The sequence below is a fragment of the Parasteatoda tepidariorum genome, chromosome 6 (genome assembly GCF_982258835.1).
Source record: "Parasteatoda tepidariorum strain Cologne lab strain chromosome 6, Ptep-v5.0, whole genome shotgun sequence".
NCBI lineage: Eukaryota > Metazoa > Arthropoda > Arachnida > Araneae > Theridiidae > Parasteatoda > Parasteatoda tepidariorum.
The window spans coordinates 20,320,252-20,346,261 of NC_141760.1; the positions used below are offsets into that span (position 1 = coordinate 20,320,252).

The 26,010-nt window shown below is 26.3% G+C and overlaps 1 protein-coding gene across 1 annotated transcript; it reads left to right on the top strand.

Annotated features, from left to right (window-relative positions):
• Positions 1 to 1,637: 1,637 nt before the first annotated feature.
• Positions 1,638 to 26,010, top strand: LOC107437380 (uncharacterized). Its single transcript, XM_087165505.1, has 5 exons — positions 1,638 to 1,658; positions 9,406 to 9,638; positions 17,222 to 17,353; positions 21,265 to 21,511; positions 22,995 to 26,010. The coding sequence occupies exons 2-5, from the start codon at positions 9,429 to 9,431 to the stop codon at positions 23,642 to 23,644; spliced, it is 1,239 nt and encodes a 412-aa protein (XP_087021631.1). The 5' UTR covers positions 1,638 to 1,658; positions 9,406 to 9,428; the 3' UTR covers positions 23,645 to 26,010.

Sequence of the window (26,010 nt, forward strand, 5' to 3'; positions counted from 1 at the left end):
TTTTTGAATGAGAGTTTTTTAAATTTTCACATTAATAAAAAAATATATTCTATAATATTTTTCATTTTTGTTAAAGTATTTAATTTTTTGTTAAATTATTTATCGTTTTGCTAAATTTTGTTTATTTTATTTTTTTATTCAAGTTTTACGCTTCCATTCTCTAAAAACCTAAATCAATAGACAATTTAAATGTATATATATTATCGGAAGTAAAAGTTAACTCATTAAGTGTAAAATACTTCTAAGAAATTCAATTTAATCCGTAATTAATTTAAATATTGCATTGATTTAAGTCTTTTTTGAAAGAATTTTTGTTTAAACTTTTTATTCATAATAAAATTTATGCTGAAATATTTTTTTTGGATAAATATAATAATGTTATTTTTTACAAAATTCAGGTTTTACAGTTTCATACTCTAAAATTTAATCGATCATTTAAATCTAGAAATATTATTATTATTATTTTAAGAAATATTTCAGTTATCACCAAAATTAGGCAAGCATTTCTTTTTAAAGAAAATTAAAAACGTTAATTAGATAGATCTACAATAATTTGCTTATTATTTATTGCGAATTAATATATGTAATTAAGCTATAATATTAAAAAAAATTCTGAAAACTAATTTTAAATGGTTTTTGTCTTGTTACGATAATTTTCCTAAAAAAAGTAATTGTAATTTGTTCTATTGAAAAAATAAATGATTTACTACTGTTGTTTTACTAATTAAGTATAATAAGATTTTACAATAATTAATAATTGACTATACAGTAATTAATAATTTACAATAATTAATAATTAATAATCAATTAATACTTTGAAAGAGTTATTTTCAAAAAAGGGCATGTTTTGTATTTCAAATTTATAATCTTTATTTCTCTTATATAACTGCAATATAATGTGGTTGCAGTATTTAGATTTTATGATTTGCCATGATATTGAAATGTGGTTAGTTTTACATGCATAAATGCTATTGTTTTAGTAACACTAAATTTAAAATCTTGAAACTTTAATTAAGTTTATATAAAGATCGAAAGATTAGTTCGAAATAAATTATATAAAGATTAGTTCGAAAACAAAGCATTGAATAATAAATGTGTCAAAAAAATAAATTATTTTTATTATTATTATTTTCATTATTATTATATGAAAGCTACTCTCATTTTTTAAACGACGTTTACAGAAAATTTCAATCTCTTTGGCAGTTACTTTTAAATTTTTCAACTTATCTAAAATTCATTAATTTTATATTTAATCCAGAATTGTATATTTAATGTTTTAATTACTAATTAAAACCAGTAAATGAAAACTTGATTTTGACACTAATGTCTGCAATGGGAAAATAATCAGATATGGTTTCTGTCATCCTACGCAATCAAAATAAAATCTGATCTTCAAACTTATTCGCATAAAATATTTTTTTTCTGTCGTCAATAACTACAAACTTTATTTATAAAACAACAATGTATCCAGGATACAATGCAATACATTTCGTGAAAAATTTCTACCTTCTTCTTTTTCTTCATTTTGATACCATGACTTATCAGAAAATCATAAGATAACAGATAAAATCTGGTCTTTTTCTTTTGTTTTTCATGTCTACTGTCAAAAATTGATTAAAATAAACTTGTTGTGGTTTTGAAAAGGACGCACTTAATAGGTTATTTCCTTTTCTTATCTCTTAAATGCATGATGTCATCAATAATTTTCTTCTTTAGATTGAAAATAATTTTTGTGCAATTCAAAAAACATATATATTCTATGTAATAATGGTAAATATATAATAATAGTAAATTGGATCGATATTTTCGCTCTTTTTTTAGGCAATTTCATGTTTAAAAGGTAAATAATTTAGAATTTTTATAATGTTTAATTTCACACAATTGCTACAGAAACGAATGTCATGTAATAAATGTACCTCAAAATATCTACAGCTTGATAAGCTTAAATATGTAAAGTATTTAAATAACTATTAATATTTTTAAGTATTTAACTTACTTCTAACTTACAAATGATAAAAAAATAGCTAAGTTTAGAATGCTTGGTTAGAATGTCACGAATAAATAAATGGGATTCATATAATTTGATATTGTTTACAATAGTTTTTTTAATCTAATTTTGATATCTATGCAGTTACCAAATTTCAAAATGTTTCATCTTTCGCAAATTTCCAATTCTGGGCCAAATTTCTACCAAAACAACTTCTTAATTGAAACTTTTTTGGGTCCTACTAATCCATTACAGGAAATTGTATTTAATCCATATCTTAGCTATCCACCTATGGAAATTCTATATAATCTGTATCTTAGTTATCCACCTATGGAAATTGTATATAATCCGTATATCTTAGTTATCCACTTATGGAAATCGTATTTAATCCGCTTGTATGAAAATGGTATCTAATCCGCAAAAAATTTATCCACCTATGGAAATTTTATCCAATCCTTATGTTAGTTAACCTAATAGTATTCTAAGGGAGTATAACTAGTGTAAATATACACATGAAAACATAATTTTATCTGTTGTCTTGCGTTGATATAAATAAACTTTGAAGTTTTTTCAAAGTATTTACAAAAAAAACAAATAATATTTTTAGAAATTATAATATTATTTTAGTAATATTTACTGCAGTTTAATGAATCAAATATTGATAAATAAATGAGTTTGTCTTTTCTGTCCTTTTTCGCAAAACTAATTTTTCGGATATTTTCCTTCATTCAAAATACAATGTCTCAAAATATTTTCATTTAAATTACTCAAAACATTGCATGAATGTTTTTATACACATGTTTAGGAAATAGATTATAAACTAGTTAATAAAACAATTATTTAATATTTTACAGCTAAAATAAAAATAATTAATTGCAGTTTTTAGTCTTTTTTGCCAAATAAGTTCCGATATTTGTTGCAAATTAATTATATACTAATATTAAGTCAATACTAATATTAATACTAGTTAAATATTAATACTAATGAGCAGTATATTCCCTTAATTTAGTTAATTTGAGTGTTTTAAAGCAAAAATGATGGAAAAATAAAACATTTTAATAACGTTCTTGAAATAGATCAATTTTTGGACATTTTTGTCTTGTTTTTCCTTCTTTTTTTTTCTTTTTTTTAATTTTAGCATATTTTTTGTCATCATATCCTGTTGTAGGGAATTATACTCACATTAATCCAATTAAGAAATTTTTAAATTAAAAACTCCCAAAATTTGTTTCCGAAGGTGTTTTGGGTACCTTAATCTATTTTTATTTAGAAATTTCTAAAAACTGTTTTGAACCGCGAAAAAATTATTTTTATATTTTTAATTACCAAATTATAATAAAATTATAATTTTCACTAAAAAATAAAAATTTTCGGTTTTTTTTCTTAAATTTAAGTTAAATATATATTTATTGCGTTCAAATATTGTAGGTTCAAAAAATTAGTCAATAACAGTTTTTTTCTGCGGGAAATTTTGTAGAAAAGATTAAAAAAGACGATTTAAAAAAATTATTAAAAAACAACTTAGATGTAAAAAACTGTTTTACAACTTATTTTGAAAATATTATTTCTTAGTCAAAGTTGTGTCTGTGGTACGTGTAAAAAATTTAAAAAAATAGAATTGTGCTTTTAAATAATGCATTGTAATTGTACTATTATGTCATGCATTTGTTGCTATTGATTTTAATATTAACTCATCGGCTCTCTCGATTCCTTTTTATAGATATTTTATCGGTTTTAAATTACAATTTCAGTTCAGAAAAGTTCTTCGTCTTGAAAAAATTTATCTAATTTTTAAGCCTACAAACTTTATCATCCATTTAAAAAATTTTGAAGTAAATAAAAATATAAACATGAAAGAAGTTTGCTGATATAAGGGAAAAGTGTTAAATATTTTTTTTAATTATTGCATCCAAATATTGCATTCATGCATTAAGTATTACAATGAAAATGTTTTAATAAATACAATTAAAAAAAATCATTGAAATTCACATAATTTTAGATTTTTATTCATTTTCATCTCTAAATTGTTCCAAATTTTTCTACTTTTTTTAAATTTCGTTTAACTAGAAAATTAATATGTAAAATATTATTTAAAAACAGTATGTAAATGTACATTAATGGGTTAAGTTAAACCGTATTAAACTGAAGTTTATGACTATTATTTTTAATTTTTTCCACGTTTAAATTTTTTTCAAAATATGTATATAAAAAAAAAAGATAAAATTCACAAATTAAGGTTTATACTTTAATTAATATTCACGTAGCCTATTGGCACAAAAAAAAGTGAAAATAATCACCCTATTCTATTCTATTTTAAATCGTCACAACAAAAGATAAAACATAGATGAATCCAAATTGCAACGATAATAAATTGTCCCAAATGACCATTCGAGTATTAAATAAATGGGGTGGGGCACGCGTTAAAAATTCTACATCACAGGAAAATAGTATTTCACATTTTGTAATGAAAAGGGAAATGCATTTTTACTCTCACTTTCATTCAAAGTCTAGTTTTCATAACCTATAAACCCATTTTGTGTCATCTACGGTAGAATGGCCTTTTTGGTGAGAAATGGTCTGGGTGACAGTTTCGGATGCTGAAATGATCTACAACTCTTCTTTTTTCCCTCCTCAAGGTCGAGTGAAATTAATAGTTGTGAGAATGTGTTAATATTGGCGTCCTCTGTGACGAAAAAGAAGTTCTGAGAATTGAATTTGACTTTTTCTCAAGGTCAAATAGCAAATTTAATTTTAACATATTAGTTTTATCCACCTTTTTTTCACTCGTGATACTTAGTTGAGAGAGTTTTTTTTCACTCGTGATACTTAGTTGAGAGAGTTAAATAATTATATAAAAATGGACTCTAAATAATTAGAATTGTTTCACAGAGATTATTATTTTTATTTGCTTGAAATGTCATTCAGATAATACTTTATTGTTGTTTAAATTAAGCAAAGTGTGTAAAATACACACACACACACACACACACACATATATATATATATATATATATATATATATATATATATATATATATATATATATATATATATATATATATATATATATATATATATATATATATATATATATATATATATTAGCTTCTGTAACGAAAAAAGATGTTCTGAGAATTGATTTTGACTTTTTAATAAGGTCAAATGGCAAATTTTATTTTAACATAGTAATTTTATTTAACTTTCTTAACTCATTTTATTTAGTTGAGAAAGTTAAAAGAAATTATCCAAAAAATGCATTATCTGAATAATTAGAGTTGTTCCATTGTGATTCATATTATTTTTGATTGACTGAAATATTATTTATATAATACATTTTAGACTTTAAATTAAAAAAATGCGAAAAAAATATTTTTTAAAAGTGGGTAAGAAAAATGTAAAAAAGAATATTGGCATCTTCCGCGACGAAAAAGATGTTCTAAGAATTAATTTTGACTTTCTTATAAAAAAGAATTGGCAAACTTTATCCTAACATACTAATTTTATTAAATTTTTTTAACTCATAATATTTAGTTGTGAAAGTTAAAAAAATTACCCAAAAAATGCATCTGAATAATTCGAGTTGTTCTACTGTGAATTTTATTTTTATTTGTGTGAAATATTATTTATACAATACTTTTTAGTAGTTTAAATGAAGAAAAAAATGTGAAAAAATATATTTTAAGAGTGGGTAATCCTAAATTTGAAATTTAAAAAAAAAATTTTATTTAAATTTACTCAGCGTGTTCATTGGTTTAGCTACGCTTAGATAAATTAAGTTTTTCTTTTTTCTGAACTTAGTAACAACAAAGAATTTTATCTGCTTAATACATTCTTGAAATGGAACTGTATAATAAAGTAAGTCTTAAAACAATTTTAACTTTGAAATGCTAGGAATAAATTCAGATCTTAAACTTTTCTAACTAATCCCGGAATGCTATGTTTACTTAGTGCCTAGTTCGTTAAAGCAAAGTCATCTGCATATTTCTTTAATATTGTCCGATAAAGTAGGCGTTATTGTTAAATTTCTGAATTCTCACCAAAAATAAAATAATATCCATTTATGCTAAAATGGATATTAAACATAATGAAAATTTGACGAAAGGCATTATGTTTTAGCAATTATAATTACTAAAATAGATTTCTTTTGTCAATTAAGCAAAAGAAATAAATTTTATGAAACTTATTCGATACGCCTATTTGTTCATTTAAATTAAGTTTAGGGATAATATATATTTTTGAAATTAAAACCAACCAACAATAATATTTTTATTATTGATTACCTAGTTATTTCTTATGATTTATTTAATTTCTAATGCCTAGTTAAAGTATAAAGCACGAGAGAGTTCAATAAAAACTAAGAACTTTTATCTTTCAATTTAAGTCAAATATAGACATTTCATATGCTAAGTAGATGTTCCAAACAAAACTTGATTTTCAAACTTGTTAAGCAAACTTGTATAATTTTGTTGTATATGAGATATGAGATTGCAAATAGAAATAATTTTAAACAATATATTTTGACTCTGAAAGTGTTGTTTTTAAATTGTCATTAGATATAAATTGTTTTAATAAATTATTTCTACGTAAAATACATTTTCTAAATTAAATTTTTAACAATTTTAACAAAATTGCTAAAACATGCTTTAGATTAAAATATCTGGTTAAATGAATATATGCAATTCTAGGTATCAAAAAAAAATTTCTAGAACAATTTTTATCATAAGTTTTTAGCAAAATGTTACGAATTTTATTCCTGATGACAGCTATTTTTAATTTTTTTTTTAATATTGCACCTATATTAATATTTAGAATTAAATAACTTGCCTTAAATTCTTTACTTAAATCAATCTCCAGTATATTAACAAATACTAGAGAAATTGCTTACTTAGTTCATAAAATAAAATACAGTATATTTTCTTATAAAATATTCTTAAATTATAATAGTTTGAAATGAATACAAATTCTTAATATTCTTAAATATTTCTGCTGTGTTTAATCATTTTGGCAGTTTCACTACTAAATAAACTATCGTATAAAATATCATTAATTATGTTATTTTTCATAAATTACAATAGTTATAAACAAATGCAAAATCATAATATTGCGGATGTATTCAATATTTTTTACTCTGCCGATACTAAATGAAATATCGTATCTTTTCTTATTAAATATTCATAAATTTTAATAATTTAAAAGAAATCCAAAATCATGATATTGCTGTTGTCTTTAATTTTTCTGCTCTGTCAATACTAAATGAAATATCGCATCTTTTCTTAAATATTCATAAATTATAACAGTTATTATAAAAGTTTGAAACAAATTCAAAATTGAAGTATTGCTGTTGCATTTAATCTTTTTTGTTCTGTCGATAAGAAAATAAAATTATTACATTAATATAAAATATTTCACAAAATTTTATTTGATGCGATATTTATCCAAAAGTAAATGTTTTCTATTTATAGTGTTTATGGAACAATTTAAAAGCTGTATTATTGTTTTCTTTCTATTAAACTACAAGTTTTGTATCTTTAAAAATGCGATAATATATCTTCACGTCAAATCAAAATAACTGTAAGTAGTTTTGTGCTTTTCCTTTCTGCAAAGGGAAAGTAACATATTTTAATGCTTCTACCAAATAAAAAAAGGGTTGCATCAAAAACAAATACTTCGAGTCTTTTATGGAAAATAAAAACAAACCTTAAAATAAAACGGACCAATATAGTTTTATAGGTTCTGATATCATAAAAGTAAACATCTACTCCTAAAGTTTTTATGATTATGTAAAGAAGAATGAGATCTGAGAGAGTTGCACAAAAACAGGATATTCAATAAAAGTATTATTTATATTAAAAGACATTGCTTTCAGGTTTGCTTGCACAACTTGTTTATTTTCCTTTCGAATATTGGAAAGATGATACTCAAGATAAACATCATGAATACTACCATCGTTCTTCAGAAGGCCTTTCCTTGAAATAAATCAAACAACATGATAGTCATGCTTTGATTCAATTTATAAATGTCAATAAATAGTCATGTTTCATGCATATCAATCAATACTTTTCTAAGTTAGAACATAAAAGGCTATGGAAATAAATTCGCATTATGTGAATATTTTTGCACTATATGAATATTTATTTTACATTATATGAATATCAATTTTGCATCATACAAAAATCAATCATACTTAAAAATATTTTCTTTAGAACTATATTTTATATTTTATAATTGGAGTTAAGCAGCCGAGTTAGATATGTGTTTATGACTATCAATGTTAAACTCTGTAACCTTGTAATTTAGAACCCACAACAGAAGACACGGGAACACCTGGATCAAGCATTGGGAAAAATTGGTTTATATGTGATGCAATTTTCATCAGTTTAACTTAAAAATCCATCCATTATTTTTAAAAAGATTTTGACTAAACAAATTTTCTTCCTTTTTTTTTACTGGTCATTTAGAATTAATATAAAAATAAACTCTTAATTTAAAAGTTTTTACCTTAATTTAAAAATTAATATCTCAATTTAAAAATTAATATATTAATTTAAAAATTAATATTTTAATTTAAAAATTAATATTTTAATTTAAAAATTAATATCTTAATTTAGTTTTATGTTAAAGCAGACGTTAACTTTTACTTTTTATGAATTGGCCAACCTATTAAATGTGATCTTAACCCAAATCAAAATATTATTAAAGCTAATAAAATGTGTACTCTACATTTTATTGTTTGTTAAACACTGAATTCAAATTTAACTCAACTCAAATTTAACTCACTAAACTCAAATTTAAATTATGTGGTACAATATATCTAAAGAAGCTTACTTGTATACCTTTATCTCTAACTTGATTAAGCTAATATGGACAAAACAATATCAATCTTTACCAAAATAGTGTTTGTATAAAAAAATAAACTTGCTTTGTTTTCCTAGATACATATTTGCTTTCTCTAATTCCAAGTCAAAGTAAAGCTTTGCTTAAGCATAATACTTTTATGCTTTAGAAACGAAAGTAAGCAATTTACTGTTCAGCTACCACGAGAACATTTCCAACGAAAAGGTAAAATCATTTTTGATAAGAGAGAAATTAAAAAATGACATCTCTCTAAACACCATTTAAAAAAATACGAAACTGTTACCCCACACATCTCTTCAAAGTAACTTATCTTCGTTACCTCAGTTACCACTAGCACATGAGTCTACGTCTAGAAGAGTTCTCGAGATTGCTGAATAGTACGTAACTAACCTCCAAATTTGCACAGATTGTTTTTATATATCTTTTAGTGACGAAGAAATTCATTTTCTATGAAATGCATGTTATAATAGAGTTTGATTCTGTATTTTTTTTATGAAGAAAGTTTCTAATGTCATGCATAATACTTATTTAGATGAAATATTTACTCGTATATTTTCTTCCAGTTAATAAGCTCTTCATAAACAAAATGCAACCCGACGTCCGGAAAAAAATAGGCATGTCTTCATCCTTTTATCATTCTTTCATATTAAGTCTCATATTCATCCTTCAACTCATCCATCATGCATACAGTCATGGACGTCTAATAGAGCCTCCATCTAGATCCAGTATGTGGAGATTTGGTTTCAAGACAAAACCTAATTATAATGACAATGAATTGTTCTGCGGGGGATATACGGTAAGAATTTTTCTAATGCAACATTTTAAGAAAATGTTTTTAATATGTTTCTTAGTTCAAACTCAAGCAGGCATGTCAAACATGTTCCCTGCGTTGTAAATTAGATCCACCCGATAATTGTGGGTAACAGACTTATATACTAATGATTGTAAATATCCGTTTTTGTACGTATTGTAAAACAGAAAGTAAATAATTAATTAAAAGGAATTAATTAATAAGTATTAATAAACGCCACGCAATTCAGCACAAAACTATATTATTATTTTTTAACTTATTATTTTTTTTGCCCTTCTCAATTAATTTACATTATTATTTTTGGCCGAAAAGAAGTTTTCAGACGTTCAATTCATCAAAGTAAAAATTAACCACATTCAGATTAGATTTATGGAAAACAGTTAGCACCGAAAATGATACTATTGCTGATTATCAATTTAAGATGTCAAAATCTGTCTCAATACTTCAATAGAGGAATATTATTTATTAATTTTGCAATTAAGTAATTGTTTCAAATTTTTGTGTTAATAATTATTTGTTTCAATTGCTGTTGATTTTATAAATTATTTAAGTATTTAGAAACACGTTTCAAGAGCATAACTATAAAAAAAGTAAAATTACACTTTCACCTTCTGATTCTGCTTATGCTCCTGATATAATTGATTAAAGATAAATAATTATTAAGGAGCTTGTAAATAACTCTCAGGGACTATGCTTTGATTAAACAGACCAGTAATCTAGCAACATCACTAATGTTATCTTTCAAATATTTGAGAAACAGAACGGTTTAATTTATAACAATCTCTAATGTTTAACATATAAGAAAGATTCATTTTTAAAATGTCTCTTCCGAACTAACTGATTGAAATTTTTGAATTATTTTAAGAATCCGAAGATAAGTTTGACACTTCCTTCAAATTTCTAGAAAGACGCATAGCACAGATGAGTTTGAGCTCGCTTTTGGAGGTCCAAATCCACTCGAGCCCAAGCTACTAAAAATTACTTTGAGCCCGAGTTCGTCTGAGATAAACGTCGGATAAAGGTCAAATTTTATGGTCTTGCTATTTGGCCTTTGCCTAAATAAGGAAATTAGTCTTTATAACCATTTTATCACAAATAATTAATAAATGTTACAGTTTTTATAATTTAATCACTGGATAACCGTTTGCTTAAAAGAGGTAAAAGAGTTTATGAAAATTTTGTCCGGAGTCTTAACCCTTTCGAGCTTGAACACTTTTATTCAGTAAACGAGCCCGAATCCACGGCAGGCCACTCGGGCATTTGGACTAACACACAGACCGACGAACCTACACACAAAATATCTTTCTTTTGTTATTATAGATTATTATTCTTTTGTTATTAATTTGCCAAAACCAATATCATGCCTATAAATCTATTATGATAAATTAAAAAAATCTTAACAATTGGTTGGAAATTTCAGCTGAGAAAATTATAATTGAATACCATTAAGAAAATTTTATGAAATATGAAAATATGAAAGAAAAAGAAAGAAGAAACATTTAAATTATAATTTGAATAATAGCGAATAGCTTTCTTAAATTATACGCTAATTTTAATATACGAATTTTTGCTAATAATAATAGTTATCAGTTCAAAGCGAAGCATTTTAATTTATTTGTATGTAACATAGTGTAATAACGCGGCATTCAATTTTTCCTTTTTATTTCATTTCATCAAAATTTCTTTGTATTATTTTTTCTCTTTCATAAAATTATCAATTTGCGGCTAACTTTTTATTATTTTTAATATGTTATTCTTAATAAAATTCTTAATAAATTTTTTAATAAACTTAGCTAAAAGTGAATGAATTTTAAACTCAATGCATACTGTTGATTAATGATAATTTCAGTTTCTCGATTGTTTAATAATTATTAAGTAAATAATTAAGTTGAGATAAGTTGTGAGTAATACTCACGATTTATCTTGTCTAATTATCTAAAGATAAGATAATTTAATCATACAATTTCAAACCTACTCACTTTTATCTAGATAATCAAATTAAAATGCACCATTAATAGTAAAAAGTCAAATGAATGAATATTATTTATTTAACTGAAAATTTAAAAAGAATAACTGAAAATTTAAAAGTTTAAAACAAATAAAATTTCAAGCAAAATAAAGTACTTTTCTTGTATTAAATCTGTATAAATGACAAAGTGAATTCATGACAAAGAATTATAGTTTCAATAAACAATTTTTTGCCAATATCGCTTTGTTTAAAATAGCAGCATAGTTTAAAAAGGATATTCCGATGATCATTTTGCCCCATCTTATCTTCAATGTATTATGCATTTTGTGACTTTTCAAAAATGAATTTTATAGTAATTTTGTAATTCATCAAACAATATTCATATTCCTAAAGGAAATCTACGTTTAAGAAATTCAATTTTTATTTCAAATTTCATATACTTAAAAGTACCTTGGACGTGGGCAGTTATCTTAGACAACAAAAGAAATTTATCTACAATGAATTGCGTTTCAAACATATTTCTCGTTTTACAGCTTAATTTTAATTAAAATATTTGCATTGTAAAACATACATGATTGTTGGAAGTAAACAAACATTTTAATGTCATACCTAGAAATTATTTAATAATTTATTCCTATCCTACATTTGGCTTTATCACACAAATTTAAACAGATATTTTCTAAATTTTTGATCCAGTTAAATGAAATTTGTGTGGTATTAATGACAATAAAAGAAAGCCTATATCAATGAAATACAATACCCACGAACAAAGATGCTCCAAAGATTCTATTACAGCTAAACAAATAACCATAAATTTTACGCTAAACGAGTGCTGACTTTTCCACTTTATAATGGCGAGAACTAAAATTAACATGTTGCCATTCTACTCAATTGAAATTAATTGCGTCATAAAAATAAATGGTTGCCATTCCTTTCTTTTAAAAATAGCTTGTCTTTCCCTTACTCTCTTTTTACAAAAGCTCTTTGTTGTTGCGAAAATTTTATAACGATTACCACCCTTGTGTTCGAAGAACACAGGAAATTGCCTGTATTGTCCATCAATGCAGCAATATGCCCTATTGCCAATTCAGTTATTTTTTCAAATTCCTAGAAACTTTTGTTTGAAAACTACTCTTTTTTACTCGTAAGTCTAAAATACAAGATCCGTTGTTGGTTAGGTTACAGTTCATTCGTAATTTTATGTTGTCCAGATAACAGTAGTACTTTGCATTTCTCGTAAGCTTATAGCTCAGAATATCCGGTTATATCTAAAGACAACGAATTTTTTTATTCGTTCCTTGGTGGTCTGAATGTATGTAATCAGTGATCGTTGACGAATATAAAAATAGTGATACCTAAGGCATTAGAGTGTATACAACACATTTAGATATTGCGATAAATATTCATAAAACTAGCGATTAAGATATCAAAGATGGAAGGATCATCGTGTAAAAACTTTTCGTTTGTTGGCAACAGCGATTCGAAAGATAAAAGCCTTATCCGTCTATAATAATTACACATTAACATAAGTTCTAAAGATATCTTCATAATTTTCGCTTAATATTCAACAAGAAAGATAACTTCGTTTTGTTTTATGTTATAAACCTTATCTTCATCATACTAAATTTCATGCTAAATTACTAGTACATTGATTCCAATTCTTAATAACCATTTGCCTAATCTGAAATGTTATTATAATTCTTTAATTACAGTTTGCATGCTTAGATTTTCTAGCTTAAATGGGAGGAGTCTGACAGTTAACAAATAATGATATATGCACGTTAATTGCATATCCAATTAGACTAAGGGAGGAAACTTTAATAATTCTTCTGAGTATTTTTACTCATCAGTAAATTAATTTCAGTCAACTCATATTAAATTAAAAAAAATTATTTATGAAATATTTTTCATAAAAATGCTTTTGCATAATTTAAATTTTATTTTTACAGCAAAATTAGAAGACTCAGGAAAAGAACCCTCATCGCATAAATAACACTCGAGAACACTTTTTTTCTGTTGCATGAAATTTTCTTAACAGATGGTGAATAATTTCATATCCCCGATTTCAAATCTTCAATTGGTATCCCTCTCCAAACTTCATTTTTTAAATAACATTTTTTGTCGAAATGTACAAGATTAAAAACATTATATATAACAGGACGTAGTATAAAAGTTGCTTCAAATTTTTGGAGGAGTTTGAGCATATCATCAGGATTAAAACTGAATAGGAACCCATGCCCGGAAATTTCATCATACGCTGCTAGGGGTGCCAAAATTCCTTTCAGATAATTTATAAGCAATTTAATGCAGCAAGATTAGAAGCCTCGAAAAGCGAACCCTCACTGCACAATCAATACTATGGACCATTTCCGTTACATGAGATTTTTTAACAGATCTTAGATGCTTTCGTATCTAATCTTCAATTGATTTCTCTATCCAAGCTACATTTTTTAATTATATTTTTGTCAAAATGTAAGACTTAAAAGCATTATAGTATAACAGGGGGTAGCACAAATGTTATGACAAAATTCCAGAGGAATTATCCGCTGAAATATAGTCATACATCCCTAGAGGCGCCTCCTTATTATGAACCACTTTTTTCTTCTGTTTTTTCTTCTAAACAAGTCATAAAGGGAAAGCATCCCCAGCGGCGTACGTTGACGTTTCTGGGCATGCAATGCAATTTTGATCCTGATAGTGTGCCCGAACTCTCCTAGAAGTTTATCGCAACATTTATGTTGCCCCTGTTATATATATTTTTAAATTTGTGTCACTTCGACGAAAAATGAACACAAAGTGATATTTTTTTTAAAAAAATCCGTAAATTCAAGGGCAAAACAAATTTCAGAATTGAAGCCCTTTCAACCGAATCAGGCAAAATCAAGTTAAAATTAAGCATGAATGCAACAGAAAATTTGTTCCTCATTGAAATATAAGAAACATTTTTGATGCATCACTTTTTTTTTAATATTTATAGCAGGCAACATCAATTCAAAAAGTTCTAGAAATATTTATGTTTGCTTTTTAAAATGTTACTTGCTTTTTTTTAGTTGTTACCAGAATTAAAACTTTCATGTAATTATCTGAAAACATTAAAACCATTAACATGTGTCGCAAAAATGACATGCTAAAGTTAAGCAACATTTGTTTCACAAATAAAATTTTTAACAGATAATTTTGATTTGCCTAGTTTGTGATCTCAAGGAATTTAATAAAACTAAATAATTTTACTAAAAATTGTAGTTTTATTTTGAAAAGAGTTACGAAAGTTTGACAAACGAAAAATGGAGAAACCCAAAAAAGGAAAGTTGAAACTTTCATCTTTCGTTTTGAAAAACGTATTTTGTGTCGTCGGTTTTGAAAATAAAGTATAATACCATGTAGGAATAATAAATAAAAATGATAAAATATTTTTACTTTTATAAAAACTCTTTTTCATAAAAATATAGTATTTTCATTTAAATTTAGAGAACATATTTTTAGCTGTAAAGAGATATTCTAATTTGTCCCACAATATCTATAAGATGCATTTTTTTACCAAAATATGATGAAATTTTAAATTTTTCGTGAAAATTCTTTTTTCTATATAGATTTTTCAATAGATCATAAACTTTATACAGATTAAATTTAGAAAAAAAGTATTTTCAAGAAAAAAATCTATTTCAATATATTCCACAATGTATAAAGAAATATGTATTAAACTGAAATAATACCATTATCTAAAATACAATTTAAGAATTTTAAATACATTCTATCTTCTAAAATTATAAAATTTAAAACATTTTTTAATGTTTCCAATAAAAAAGCTTAATAATGTTTTGTAATCCCTTCCTTTACTAAAGATATATTATTAAAATGTAGAAAAGACGATTAAAATAATTTTCTAATGAAACGTCGCTTTCTAACTTTCCAGAAAGCTTAGGAATTAAAGACTTAGTAAAGGATTAAACCGCAAAAACCTTAAAAGGTTTTAGAAAGAAGCATTTTTATAGACATTGGCCAAACGTCAACTTTTAATGGATATGGAAGCTAAATTCCATCGAATCGTGAAATATTTTGAAGATATACTTCAAAGCTGCAAAAAAAAATTACTATTATTGCTATTTAGCTATTAGTAAAATTAAAATAACACGTTATGTAATTATTGCTACTTAGCTATTAGTAAAATTAGGATAACGCAGCATATAATGGGATTTACTTAAATTAATCTATTCCCTTTTATAATCATTAATATAATCATTGTTAGCTTTGTTTTTAACTAACTTGTATTTGTTGTTCGCATTTGTAACTTTAGCACAAAAGTAAAATAAATTAAAAACACAACAGTAATAATAAATATAATATTTATAGTTTTGGCAAGCTTTCTTGAAAAATGTAAAGTAACATTTTAAAATAAATTAAGAAACAAGCCATTTCAAGACATTCTACAATGTGTATGAAATGTCTTATAATATATTATTTTAATGAAATTCTAGCCGTGTTGGCGACCAGCTTGGATACCTTTCAAAATATTCTTGTGCGTCATATAAACTTTAATGATTACCGAGTCAAATTTATAGCACAACTCTATTTAAATATTCTAATTCTTCAACCTCTCCTCCAATCCTAACACCTTAATTAGTTAAGACCAATGTATTAACTGAATTTTTTTTCCATCTTCTTAGCGCGGAAGTTCTAAGATTACAATTTTAGTCACTTCAAGAGATTTTTGCGATATTTTATTTCATATTTAATAACTGTCGTTGAACAGCCTACCCAATTTTAAGTATACTATTACAAATGTTCAACTCCGTAGTTTTGTAATTTTGAATCCAATCCAGAAGACAAGGGAACTCCCGGTTTAAGTATTGGGAGAAATTTGACTTCGTTGAGCACTTTTTGATGGAACTAACCCGCATTTGTGTTACATGGCGTAGAAAATCTGCCACTGTTAGCCTGACGGCAAGGTAAAAAAATAATTTTTTTTAAATGTTTTTTTTCGACTCCAGTTCTCAAAATATTTTTGTTTTAAACTTTTGCAATAGTATGTTTGAATATATAGGTCTTGAATTATTTTCCGTTACTTTCAAATATCTAAAAGATTTTTTTAACATTATTTTCTTTTTTAAACTGGGAAAAAGTAATGCAGCAGTGTTTTTTTCTTAAAAAAAATTACTTTTTGGTTGAAATCTTGCTTTTTATTTTTAGGTTGTGATTTATTCAGTTCTAAATTTTGATATTACAGTCTAGAATTTATTTTCTTTCAATTTCATATGGGACACACAAAAGGCTTAGCAATCTCAAAGCAACACAGAAAAAAATAAATGTTTTATTAACGAATTTACAGTTTATTTTACTTATATAATATGTTTAATATTGCAATTTTATAAATATATGTTTATTTTTTTAAATGAACCATTTCATAATATTACTAAGTCACTAAAATCTCTAGATCTTGATCCTGGTGTTTTTCTTTGAACCCATATAACATTTCGATATGATCTTATATCTTACAATTCGAGGTTAACTATGTGTTACCTAACTTTTCTTTGCATGATATTTTATTAAAAACTTTTTTTGACATTTCAATATAGTTTGAATGATGAACTTCTTATTTTAGGTTCAATTTCAGAGGAACGGAGGGAAATGTGGGGTTTGCGGAGATGCTTGGCACTTACCATCCCCTCGACCCAATGAGGCCGGGGGTGTATATGGGAGAGGAATCATCTCAAGAAAATACAAACCTGGACAGGTAAATGATGGATTATAGCATCTACAATATTCTAGAATACCTAATTTTGGGAGTAATTATAAGTGAGGCATCCATTTTATGAAGATGGGGTGCCACAAGAGAAGCAGTACCTGACTTATTACCTTAAAATGAACCGTTTCTTTTAAGGCCTCTTGGTCTTACCTGACCTAACCCATATTTTTTTTTTAAGTTTAAGGGACTGTTTCAGGTCAGTATAAAAATTAACATAAGGGATAAGTGTTCTATTTCTGTCATTTGTTTAAACTGGACGGCAAACTAATATTTTTTAGGTTTAATAAGACAGTCAAATATACTGATCAGTAAAAAAATGCTTCGCGTGACTTCACTGTAAAAAAAATCTGGATCAAATTATGGTATAAAGTGCTGGGTTTTTTTCGTGCATCATTCGTAAAATCCATTTTACCACAAAATTCCTTTTTACCGTAAAATATTCGAACACCATTTACAGTAATATTTATTTAATTATAGTGATTCATTAATTTTAAGGTAATTATTACAGTAAAATTTACAATATATCAGATTTTTTGTTCCGTAACATGTTCCTGTAATTATGGTAAAAAGTACTGGAAAAGTACCAGAATGATCCGGAATTTTTTATGGTATTTTTACCTTAGAGTTCGACGGTCAAATTGTTAAGGTCATCCTAAAGCTTTTACCCAATTTTTTGAAGGTTGAGAGTGACTAAGTATTTAATTTAAGTGTTTTCAATTATTAAAGTATCTATTTAAAAGATACCAATCATTTAGTGTCTCCAATAAATTTAATATGAAACAGGAAAACGCACTTTTCTAAATAAAAATTTATACTACTTCTTGAAAAAAAAATATGTGAATAGTTGTGATCTAAAAAGTTTCTCAAATGAGCATTTCAATTTTAAAGCTCTGAATTCTCTACTTATTTATTTATTTATTTGCATCTTTCATTAATTGGTACAAATCGAAACTATTTTCACGCATCAACCATGTAAAAAATTACTTTTTTTAAAAACAATTTATCATTTTTATTTTATTTAATACTGAGAAGAAAATAATCTAATTTTTAAATTTTCCATTTTTTTACATCATATTATTGCGTAAATCAAAATGGCAAAATCTAAAATTTCGAATAAATGAAATAAACTGGATATTAAATATTTCAGAACACAGTTTTTATATATAAAATTCGGATTTTATTTTAAATGTAATTTTTCGGAACCTATTGCTCTAATTTATTTCTAATTTCTAAATTTCTCTCTGCTTCAAAATCTTGAAATTTTCACGAAAAGTTTTCAACTTGATTACCTTTAAATTTCGGAATGACATTTAATTGATTTTCAATATATAATTTAACTATTATTTCAATTTAAAATATGGTTTCCTTATTTATAATTACTATTTAATACATAATTTAACGCAGCTGGAAAAATAAATGCACCTTATATCAGTCATTAAATAAGTAGAACGATGCAGCTTTCCAATACTATTTCTTTCGGTTGGATTTTCTTAATATATCCCTAGATTTATATAACACTGGAATATTTCGATTATTATTAAATGAATAAAAATAAAGAATTTTTATTAATTCTTTGTTGAAAGTTGATTGAGTTGAGTCTGTTTTACGCGATTTAATCACTTACAAAATTATATATAAGCTTTAAATATGCTAAAAGAATACAAATAGAATCTACTTGTATTGCTCGTAGATCACTAACTAAATCAAACTAAATCTAATAGGTGATTCTTAAGGTGCCTATAGAATCAACATAACATAACCTTAGTCTAAGTTATATTTTGAGCTTAGTACTCCAAACGTTATGTAGTACCTCCATATCAGTTGACCACCTGAAAATTGGCATTATATGAGAGTCTCGATATTAAGCATAAAAACGAAAAGATCAAATGCCTAGGAGTGCAGTAGATTAACTTTTATACACCACAGTTGCACAATTAGTGTATAAAAAATTTTTACTTAAGTATTGTTTCTCAATCAAACAAATAAATCTATATTTTTTTCCAGTTCGAAAAGTTTAGTTTAACATTGAAATTTCTCAACCATTGGAACTACTCGTATTGCTCGTAAAATCACCAATAATTATCACTCTACTAAATCAAACTAAATCCGTTGGACCGATACGAGCCGTGAAACTCAACCACATCGAATTCCGATTTAATGAACACATCTTCAAGTTTCGATAACAAATTATAACTTCTTAACCTCAAACCACCTACTCTGTTGATCTTTAATGGCTAAAGAAGTCATTGGGTTAATGGAATCACGTGAGAGTGTTATATTGAAGTGGCCAAACTTCCTCAATTGATTGATTATTGATTAGAGAGCGGTCACTCCTCTTTCATCAATCATGAAATGCTCCACTTGCTTTCTTGACCTTTGATCGTATTTTGGTGCTAGCCACACTTTATGCTCTGTTGCTTAAAGTGTTAATAGCAGTTGACAAACAGGATGTCTAAATATTTATTTTTTGGATATTCATAATCCTTTGTTATACTTAAATTATTTATGAAATTGTTTTGTTTGTTTTTAACTTAAGGTTAGATAAGTTGCTTTAGATTTATAGGACTCGAAAGAAAAATTACCTAAATATAGTTGCTTGATCTAAATTTAGTCCGTTAAATAATTTGTAAATAATTAAAAAAAATGTTTGCTTCAAAGACTTTATTTAATTGTAGATTTAACTGTTATGAACCCTAAAATTTTATGGAGAAATGCTAATTAATTTACTTTCAAGAATTTTGTTAGATTTATTAGCATAATTATTAGTGATTCAAATATAAATGTGATTAATATGTATCACGTAATTGTGATAATTAAACGTTTAAATAAATAATCCAAGAGAATAAAGCAGAAAGGCATATTTGGTGATGCGAAATTTCATTTGCTTCAAAAAAATTTCTTTTAAGTGCCGATTTCCCTTTTAACAAAATAAGTTTCTCACAACCTTTCCATAGCACGTATAACTCCATCTTGCCTTATTTGCCTTTTTCGGGTACTGTGATTTTTCTAGCTGTATTTTTCAACCTTCATTTATTTTTTGTTTCCTGTTCCACACTCGACTGCCATAGTTTTCCCAGTTTCGTTTTTATTTTCTATTTTTCTTTGACAATTTTACGTTTTTCGTTTCAAAGCAAGTTTTCCTCGTTCACATCTGACGAGTTTTGGAAATGGGTGCCTATTTTAAATCGATCGAAACATGGCAATTTCTATTAACATCTTAACAATTTTTTAAGCAATGAAGTTTTATATTACCAAATTTGGTTAAATGTTTGATTATTTCACGTTGCACAATTCGCTGCAATTTAATAATCACTTGTTTAGCATGCTATAAATGAAATATTGTTTCATTAGAATATTCATTGATATTAAATGTACCCAAATTATGATAAATTTTTAATAAAAAATGATTCCTTCGATCTTTTTTAAGTGTAATTTGAATCTTCCATATTTGTAAAAATTATAAAATTTGCTTTACGAACAGTTGGAAACAAAAAGATTATTGTTTCAAAATGTGCTTTAGATCTTTTTATCCTTGGTATAATAATTTTGCAATGCAACTCAAAATGTAGAGTAAAAATCAATTATTAAAATTATAAATGTTTAGTTATCAAAAAATCTTTCAAGTTTTTATGGGCAGTTTTTTTTCTAACTGGCATACTTCTGGGTTAAATATACATTTTATCTCATGGTAAAGCTTTTGCGGGAAAAATATTTAAATTACTTTAGTTAAAACTATTATCTGTTCAGTTATTCTTAAGAAAAAAGCTTTTTTTTTTTTTTTTTTTAGTTTTACAAATACGTTCAAAAAATTTATAAGGCTTTGTTTGCTTGAATAAATACTTCTGATTAAAGAATTAGAATATTAAAAAAATACATTTTGATCAAATTTCTTTTGACAGGTTATTAAGTCAACAGTGGAAATAACAGCCAATCATAGAGGATTCTTTCAATTTAAGCTTTGCCCGCACAACAACCCATCCACTGTTGTTAAACAAGATTGCTTAGATCAATATCCCTTAGAAGTGGCTGACGGATCAGGGAATAAATATTACCCTTCAGCAGGAACTGGCCCATTCAGCGTACAATTAATATTGCCAGAACACATATCTTGTTCCCAGTGTGTGTTCCAGTGGACTTACACAGCAGGTATGACTCTTGAATAATTTATCACAAGTCATCGAATTAAAATAAAAGTAGTTGAAATGTAAATCATTGTGTATTCCTTTCAACTTAAATACAGCATCTCATTTTCTATGTGGTAGGTACACATTAAAATAAATGCATATGTTACTGTGAGAGATTTAGATTTGGTGAGTATTGACATTCACTCAGCTGCTTTGGAGAATGTTCAAAATATTTGTTAAATATCATTATTTCTCGGTTACATTGTTTATACGTAAACATTCAGTAGATTTCGTTTTGAGAGAGGAACTAGAGTTTCGTCCATTGTAAACGCGCAGTCATAGCTAATTTTCGTGTTTTATGGTATGATAGTAGGCATTACATATTTCCTAGCTTTTAAAATATCTTTAATTTCATAAAAATAATTTTTTCAATCTTTCTTAATCTTATCATAATTAAATTAAATCATTTATTTAATTTTTATCACATTTTATATTAAAAAAACGAATATAAATATTTATATTCTTTTTTTAACAATCTATGTTACAGCTAACTTTTTTTAATTTTTTTTCAGTACAAGTGTATAACTCATTAATTCAGTGTCGCGACTAACAGAATATCAAAATCTATTTTTGACTTTATTTTTCTTTCAGCTACTTAGTTTCTTTAACCCCAAAAATGTTTCAGTTTCATGGTTATATTAAATTTTAACTTCTTTTGGTGATTAAGCTGTAGCCAGATTAACTTCTTGGCGTTAGGACTGGGTGGGCAGTGGTTTGGATGCCCGATGGTCCCACTCCAGCCCTTAAAATTGGCACAAAATTGTTAAGTAAAAAAATGGATCTGTCTTCGTCTCAAAAAAGAGACGGCTTATTGTTGATTTAATATGTTTTCAAATTTTTAAATGTTGACATATTTGTTTTGTTAATTTCTGAAATGCTGCCCAATGAAAGCAAGATGATTTTTTTATTTGATATACCTCTACAGTATCTCACTTTCAAGTTTTATCGCGGTAGAATTTGTTATTAGTGGAAATTTCTATTGTATATTATCGTTGTGCTAAAAAGGGATACTACAGAGATATATCAAACATAGAAAATCATCTTGCTTTTATGACTTAAAACTTCATTTACGTCTTTAAAAATTTAGTTCGAATAGAAATTTTGAGATTTTCTTATGATTAATTTATATTTTTTCCTAAAATTACTCTCTTTGTACCTATATAATGATTATTTTTTTTGGCAATTTTAAAATCTAGAAAATCTGAAAAAGAGATCGCCAATTATGTCCATGGTGTGTGTTACAATAATCCATCAAATTTTTATGTGAACACAAAAAAAACATACTGAAAACGCCTGAAAGAAAACATATAAATGTGTTATTCTACCTGAACAAGCATCTTAAATAGGCTATCTTATTTCTTATAGATTATCTTCATAACTTCCGTTTTGTAAGATTCAAAGATAATTCCTATGACCCTTGTTATAATGATTTTGAATATTTTTAGGTAACAACTGGGGTCGGTGCGAAAATGGAACTTCCAAAGTAGGCTGTGGACCCCAAGAAACATTTAGGGGTTGTGCTGATGTGGCAATCGGTGATGTAGAAAGCAACGACATTCCATCCTACAATGAAAGACCACCTGACAAACCCTCCATATCAGCTATTCCACCTAGAAGACCTGATGAACCAAGATACCGACCACGACCTAGACCAACTAGACCCAGTTACCGACCTACATCCTCTGTCCGCAGAAGACCAAATTACAACGGTGTTCAAACTTCTACCACTCAAAAACCAAATGTGAGAAGAACAAGACCTAGAAGGCCAAATCTCTCTAATGTTCCTTCCAGAAAACCACAATCGCCCCGAACAAGGAGGCCGGTCCATATTACGAGACCCTCACCTTACAGACCTATTTACACTCCAAGACCAACACCATACAGACCAACTTACACCAAGATGTCTTACACCAAAAAGCCTAGGCCTACTTACAAGCCTAAAATGCAACCTAAGAAGACCACAAATATCGAAAGAGAAGACGGTGGAGGGTGTAGAGCTGTTGGTGTGTGGGCTTCTATCTCTGGAATTGCAAGCTGGTGTGATTCGAATTGTGCTAGAGGATACTGTCCCAGTTCGCATTGTGACTGCAGCTAACTTATTGCGGAAAACTGTTATTCTCTTAAACACAACGGTCAATAGATCATTGTGGTCAGCAGATTTCAAAATTTAATTTAACTACCTTTTTTTAACCATTTTAAGGACAATTAATGGTAAAAGAGATTGATTTTAATATTTTTCTCTAATTCAAGGAATATCATTAAACTTACATTCTGTTTTTTTTTTTTAATAACTATGTTAGGCGCACTATTAAAATGTAAGCATCCGTACACAAACTGGTATGCTTTGTATGGATTTTTAGCACAAAATACATTTTGTGGGCTCTTGTATCTTGAGTTGTAAGCTTGTGGGATTCGAGTTTTAACTGAAAATATTTCCCGGTTGTTTAAATTTAAATCGTGACAGCAGTTATTTTAATTTTTAAAAAATTTGTCATTTTAATGTTTTATTGTGAAATCAGAGTTGAATTTGAACATTGCACTGAACTTAAATATGTACCTATATTAAAGCTCCATCTTATTTTTCCGAAAAAAGAAATATGTTAGATAAAATAGAATATATATAACTATTTTATTCATAAACATGTGAAACGTAGTACGCATAATATAATATATTCAGATAGACATAGCAAATTTTTAATACCATCAAACTATTTAACGAAAGAATTTCAAATCATTTAAACCATTTTTTTATAATAAAAATCAATTGACTTGTTTTCTATTTGTATAGATATTAAGGAGTTAAAACAACACAAACAGAATTTGCCAATTATTTTGCTGCAGCAAACAAAGCTTGTTTTTAACAATATTTAATCATTTCAGTTTTAATTTCTTAATAGAAACTAATATAAATATAAAATATACGCGTGGTAATATATTTTGAATATAAATATCATGAATAACACATATTTTTAAAATAGTTTTAAGTAACTGAGTTTTTGAGAGCTTTATTTTCTTAAAATAAATTTTCTTTTGATGTCAATTTAAGTACTTATAAAAATAAGAATAATACTGACTTTTTTTTATATTAAGCTCTAGGTTTTCGTTTTTTTTTTTCATTTTAATATTAATTCGTTTTCAGTTTTATTTTTACACACAATTTTTCATGATAAAAAAGCAGCAAAAGTTTCAAATCTAAAAACGCTCGTTTATTAGATTCACTATAGAGTTTAGGTTTATTTATTGTAAAAGTTTAAGGGTGGAGTTGTATGTTAAACAATCGTTCCAACATCTAGTTTGAAGAAACAAATATGTTTTAATGTTTGTTTGTTTTTAATTTCAAGAAAAATTAAAATTTTCAATACTAATGTTAAATCTGTACTACTCTATGGCTCTGAGACATGGCATTGCAATAAAAATTACATAAATAAACTTTAAGTACTTGCGTATCAATTGACTCGTAAAATTAATAATGCAGAAATTTTTAGAAAGGCAAAACAGAAACCGAGTGAACTGGAAATTAAAAAATTTTCATATAAATGGAACTGTTATGGTCTACGTAAACCAGAAAAATTTAAAGTAAAATAAGTTTTTTATGGAACCCTCTGGGCAATAAGAAAAGGAGGAAGACCTAAAAGTACACAGAGCAATTGTAAGTGAATTGAAAACAATAGGAAAGCCATGGAGAGAGATAAAATATCTGGCCACAAATAGAGTAAGATAAAAAGCCACGGTAGAAGCCTTATGTCCCAACTCGGAGTGAAAAGGAATCTGCATGTATGTAATGTCATTTTTCCTTCGAAATTTTGATTTTCAAATCAATACCTATTTATTTTTAAGCTGACATTTTATTTTAAAAAAAATAAAACTTGTTTCTTGGTGAAATGAAATTCCAATTAAAAATTCAGTTTAGTGCCTTGCAACCATATTTATAATTACACTATTCAACCGGTGGTAAGAAAGACTATATTTTTATAACTATGTGTATTTCAACGAAACGAGTGGAACGCAGTTATATAGATTCTGATATAATTGAAATTCACAAAACTATGCTTCCATAATTGTGTATGTTTCGATGAAACTGATGATGCACAAATCTATGCCTTCATAATCATTATAATTTCGATAAAACCGGTGATTATGCAAGTATGTACTTGTATTTGCGTGGTAAAAATACATGTTGATGCTTGTTACTGCAAACAGTTCCCAGTTTTTCTAGAGTGTGCTTAATTATTATTTTTATCATCGCTGGTAGATGATTGTTTTATTTATGCTTGTTTATTATAAATTGTTCGTCTTCTGTGTACTGTATGAATAATTTATTGTGTGGTTATAGTTGAATTTTTCAATTAATTTTCATGAAAGGCGAATTATTTTTCTACTTATTTATTTCATTTCATTCATGAAAAGTTAGTGTTTGTTCTTTTTAAATGTGATTTTTTAAATAAAGGTTTGAACAATGTA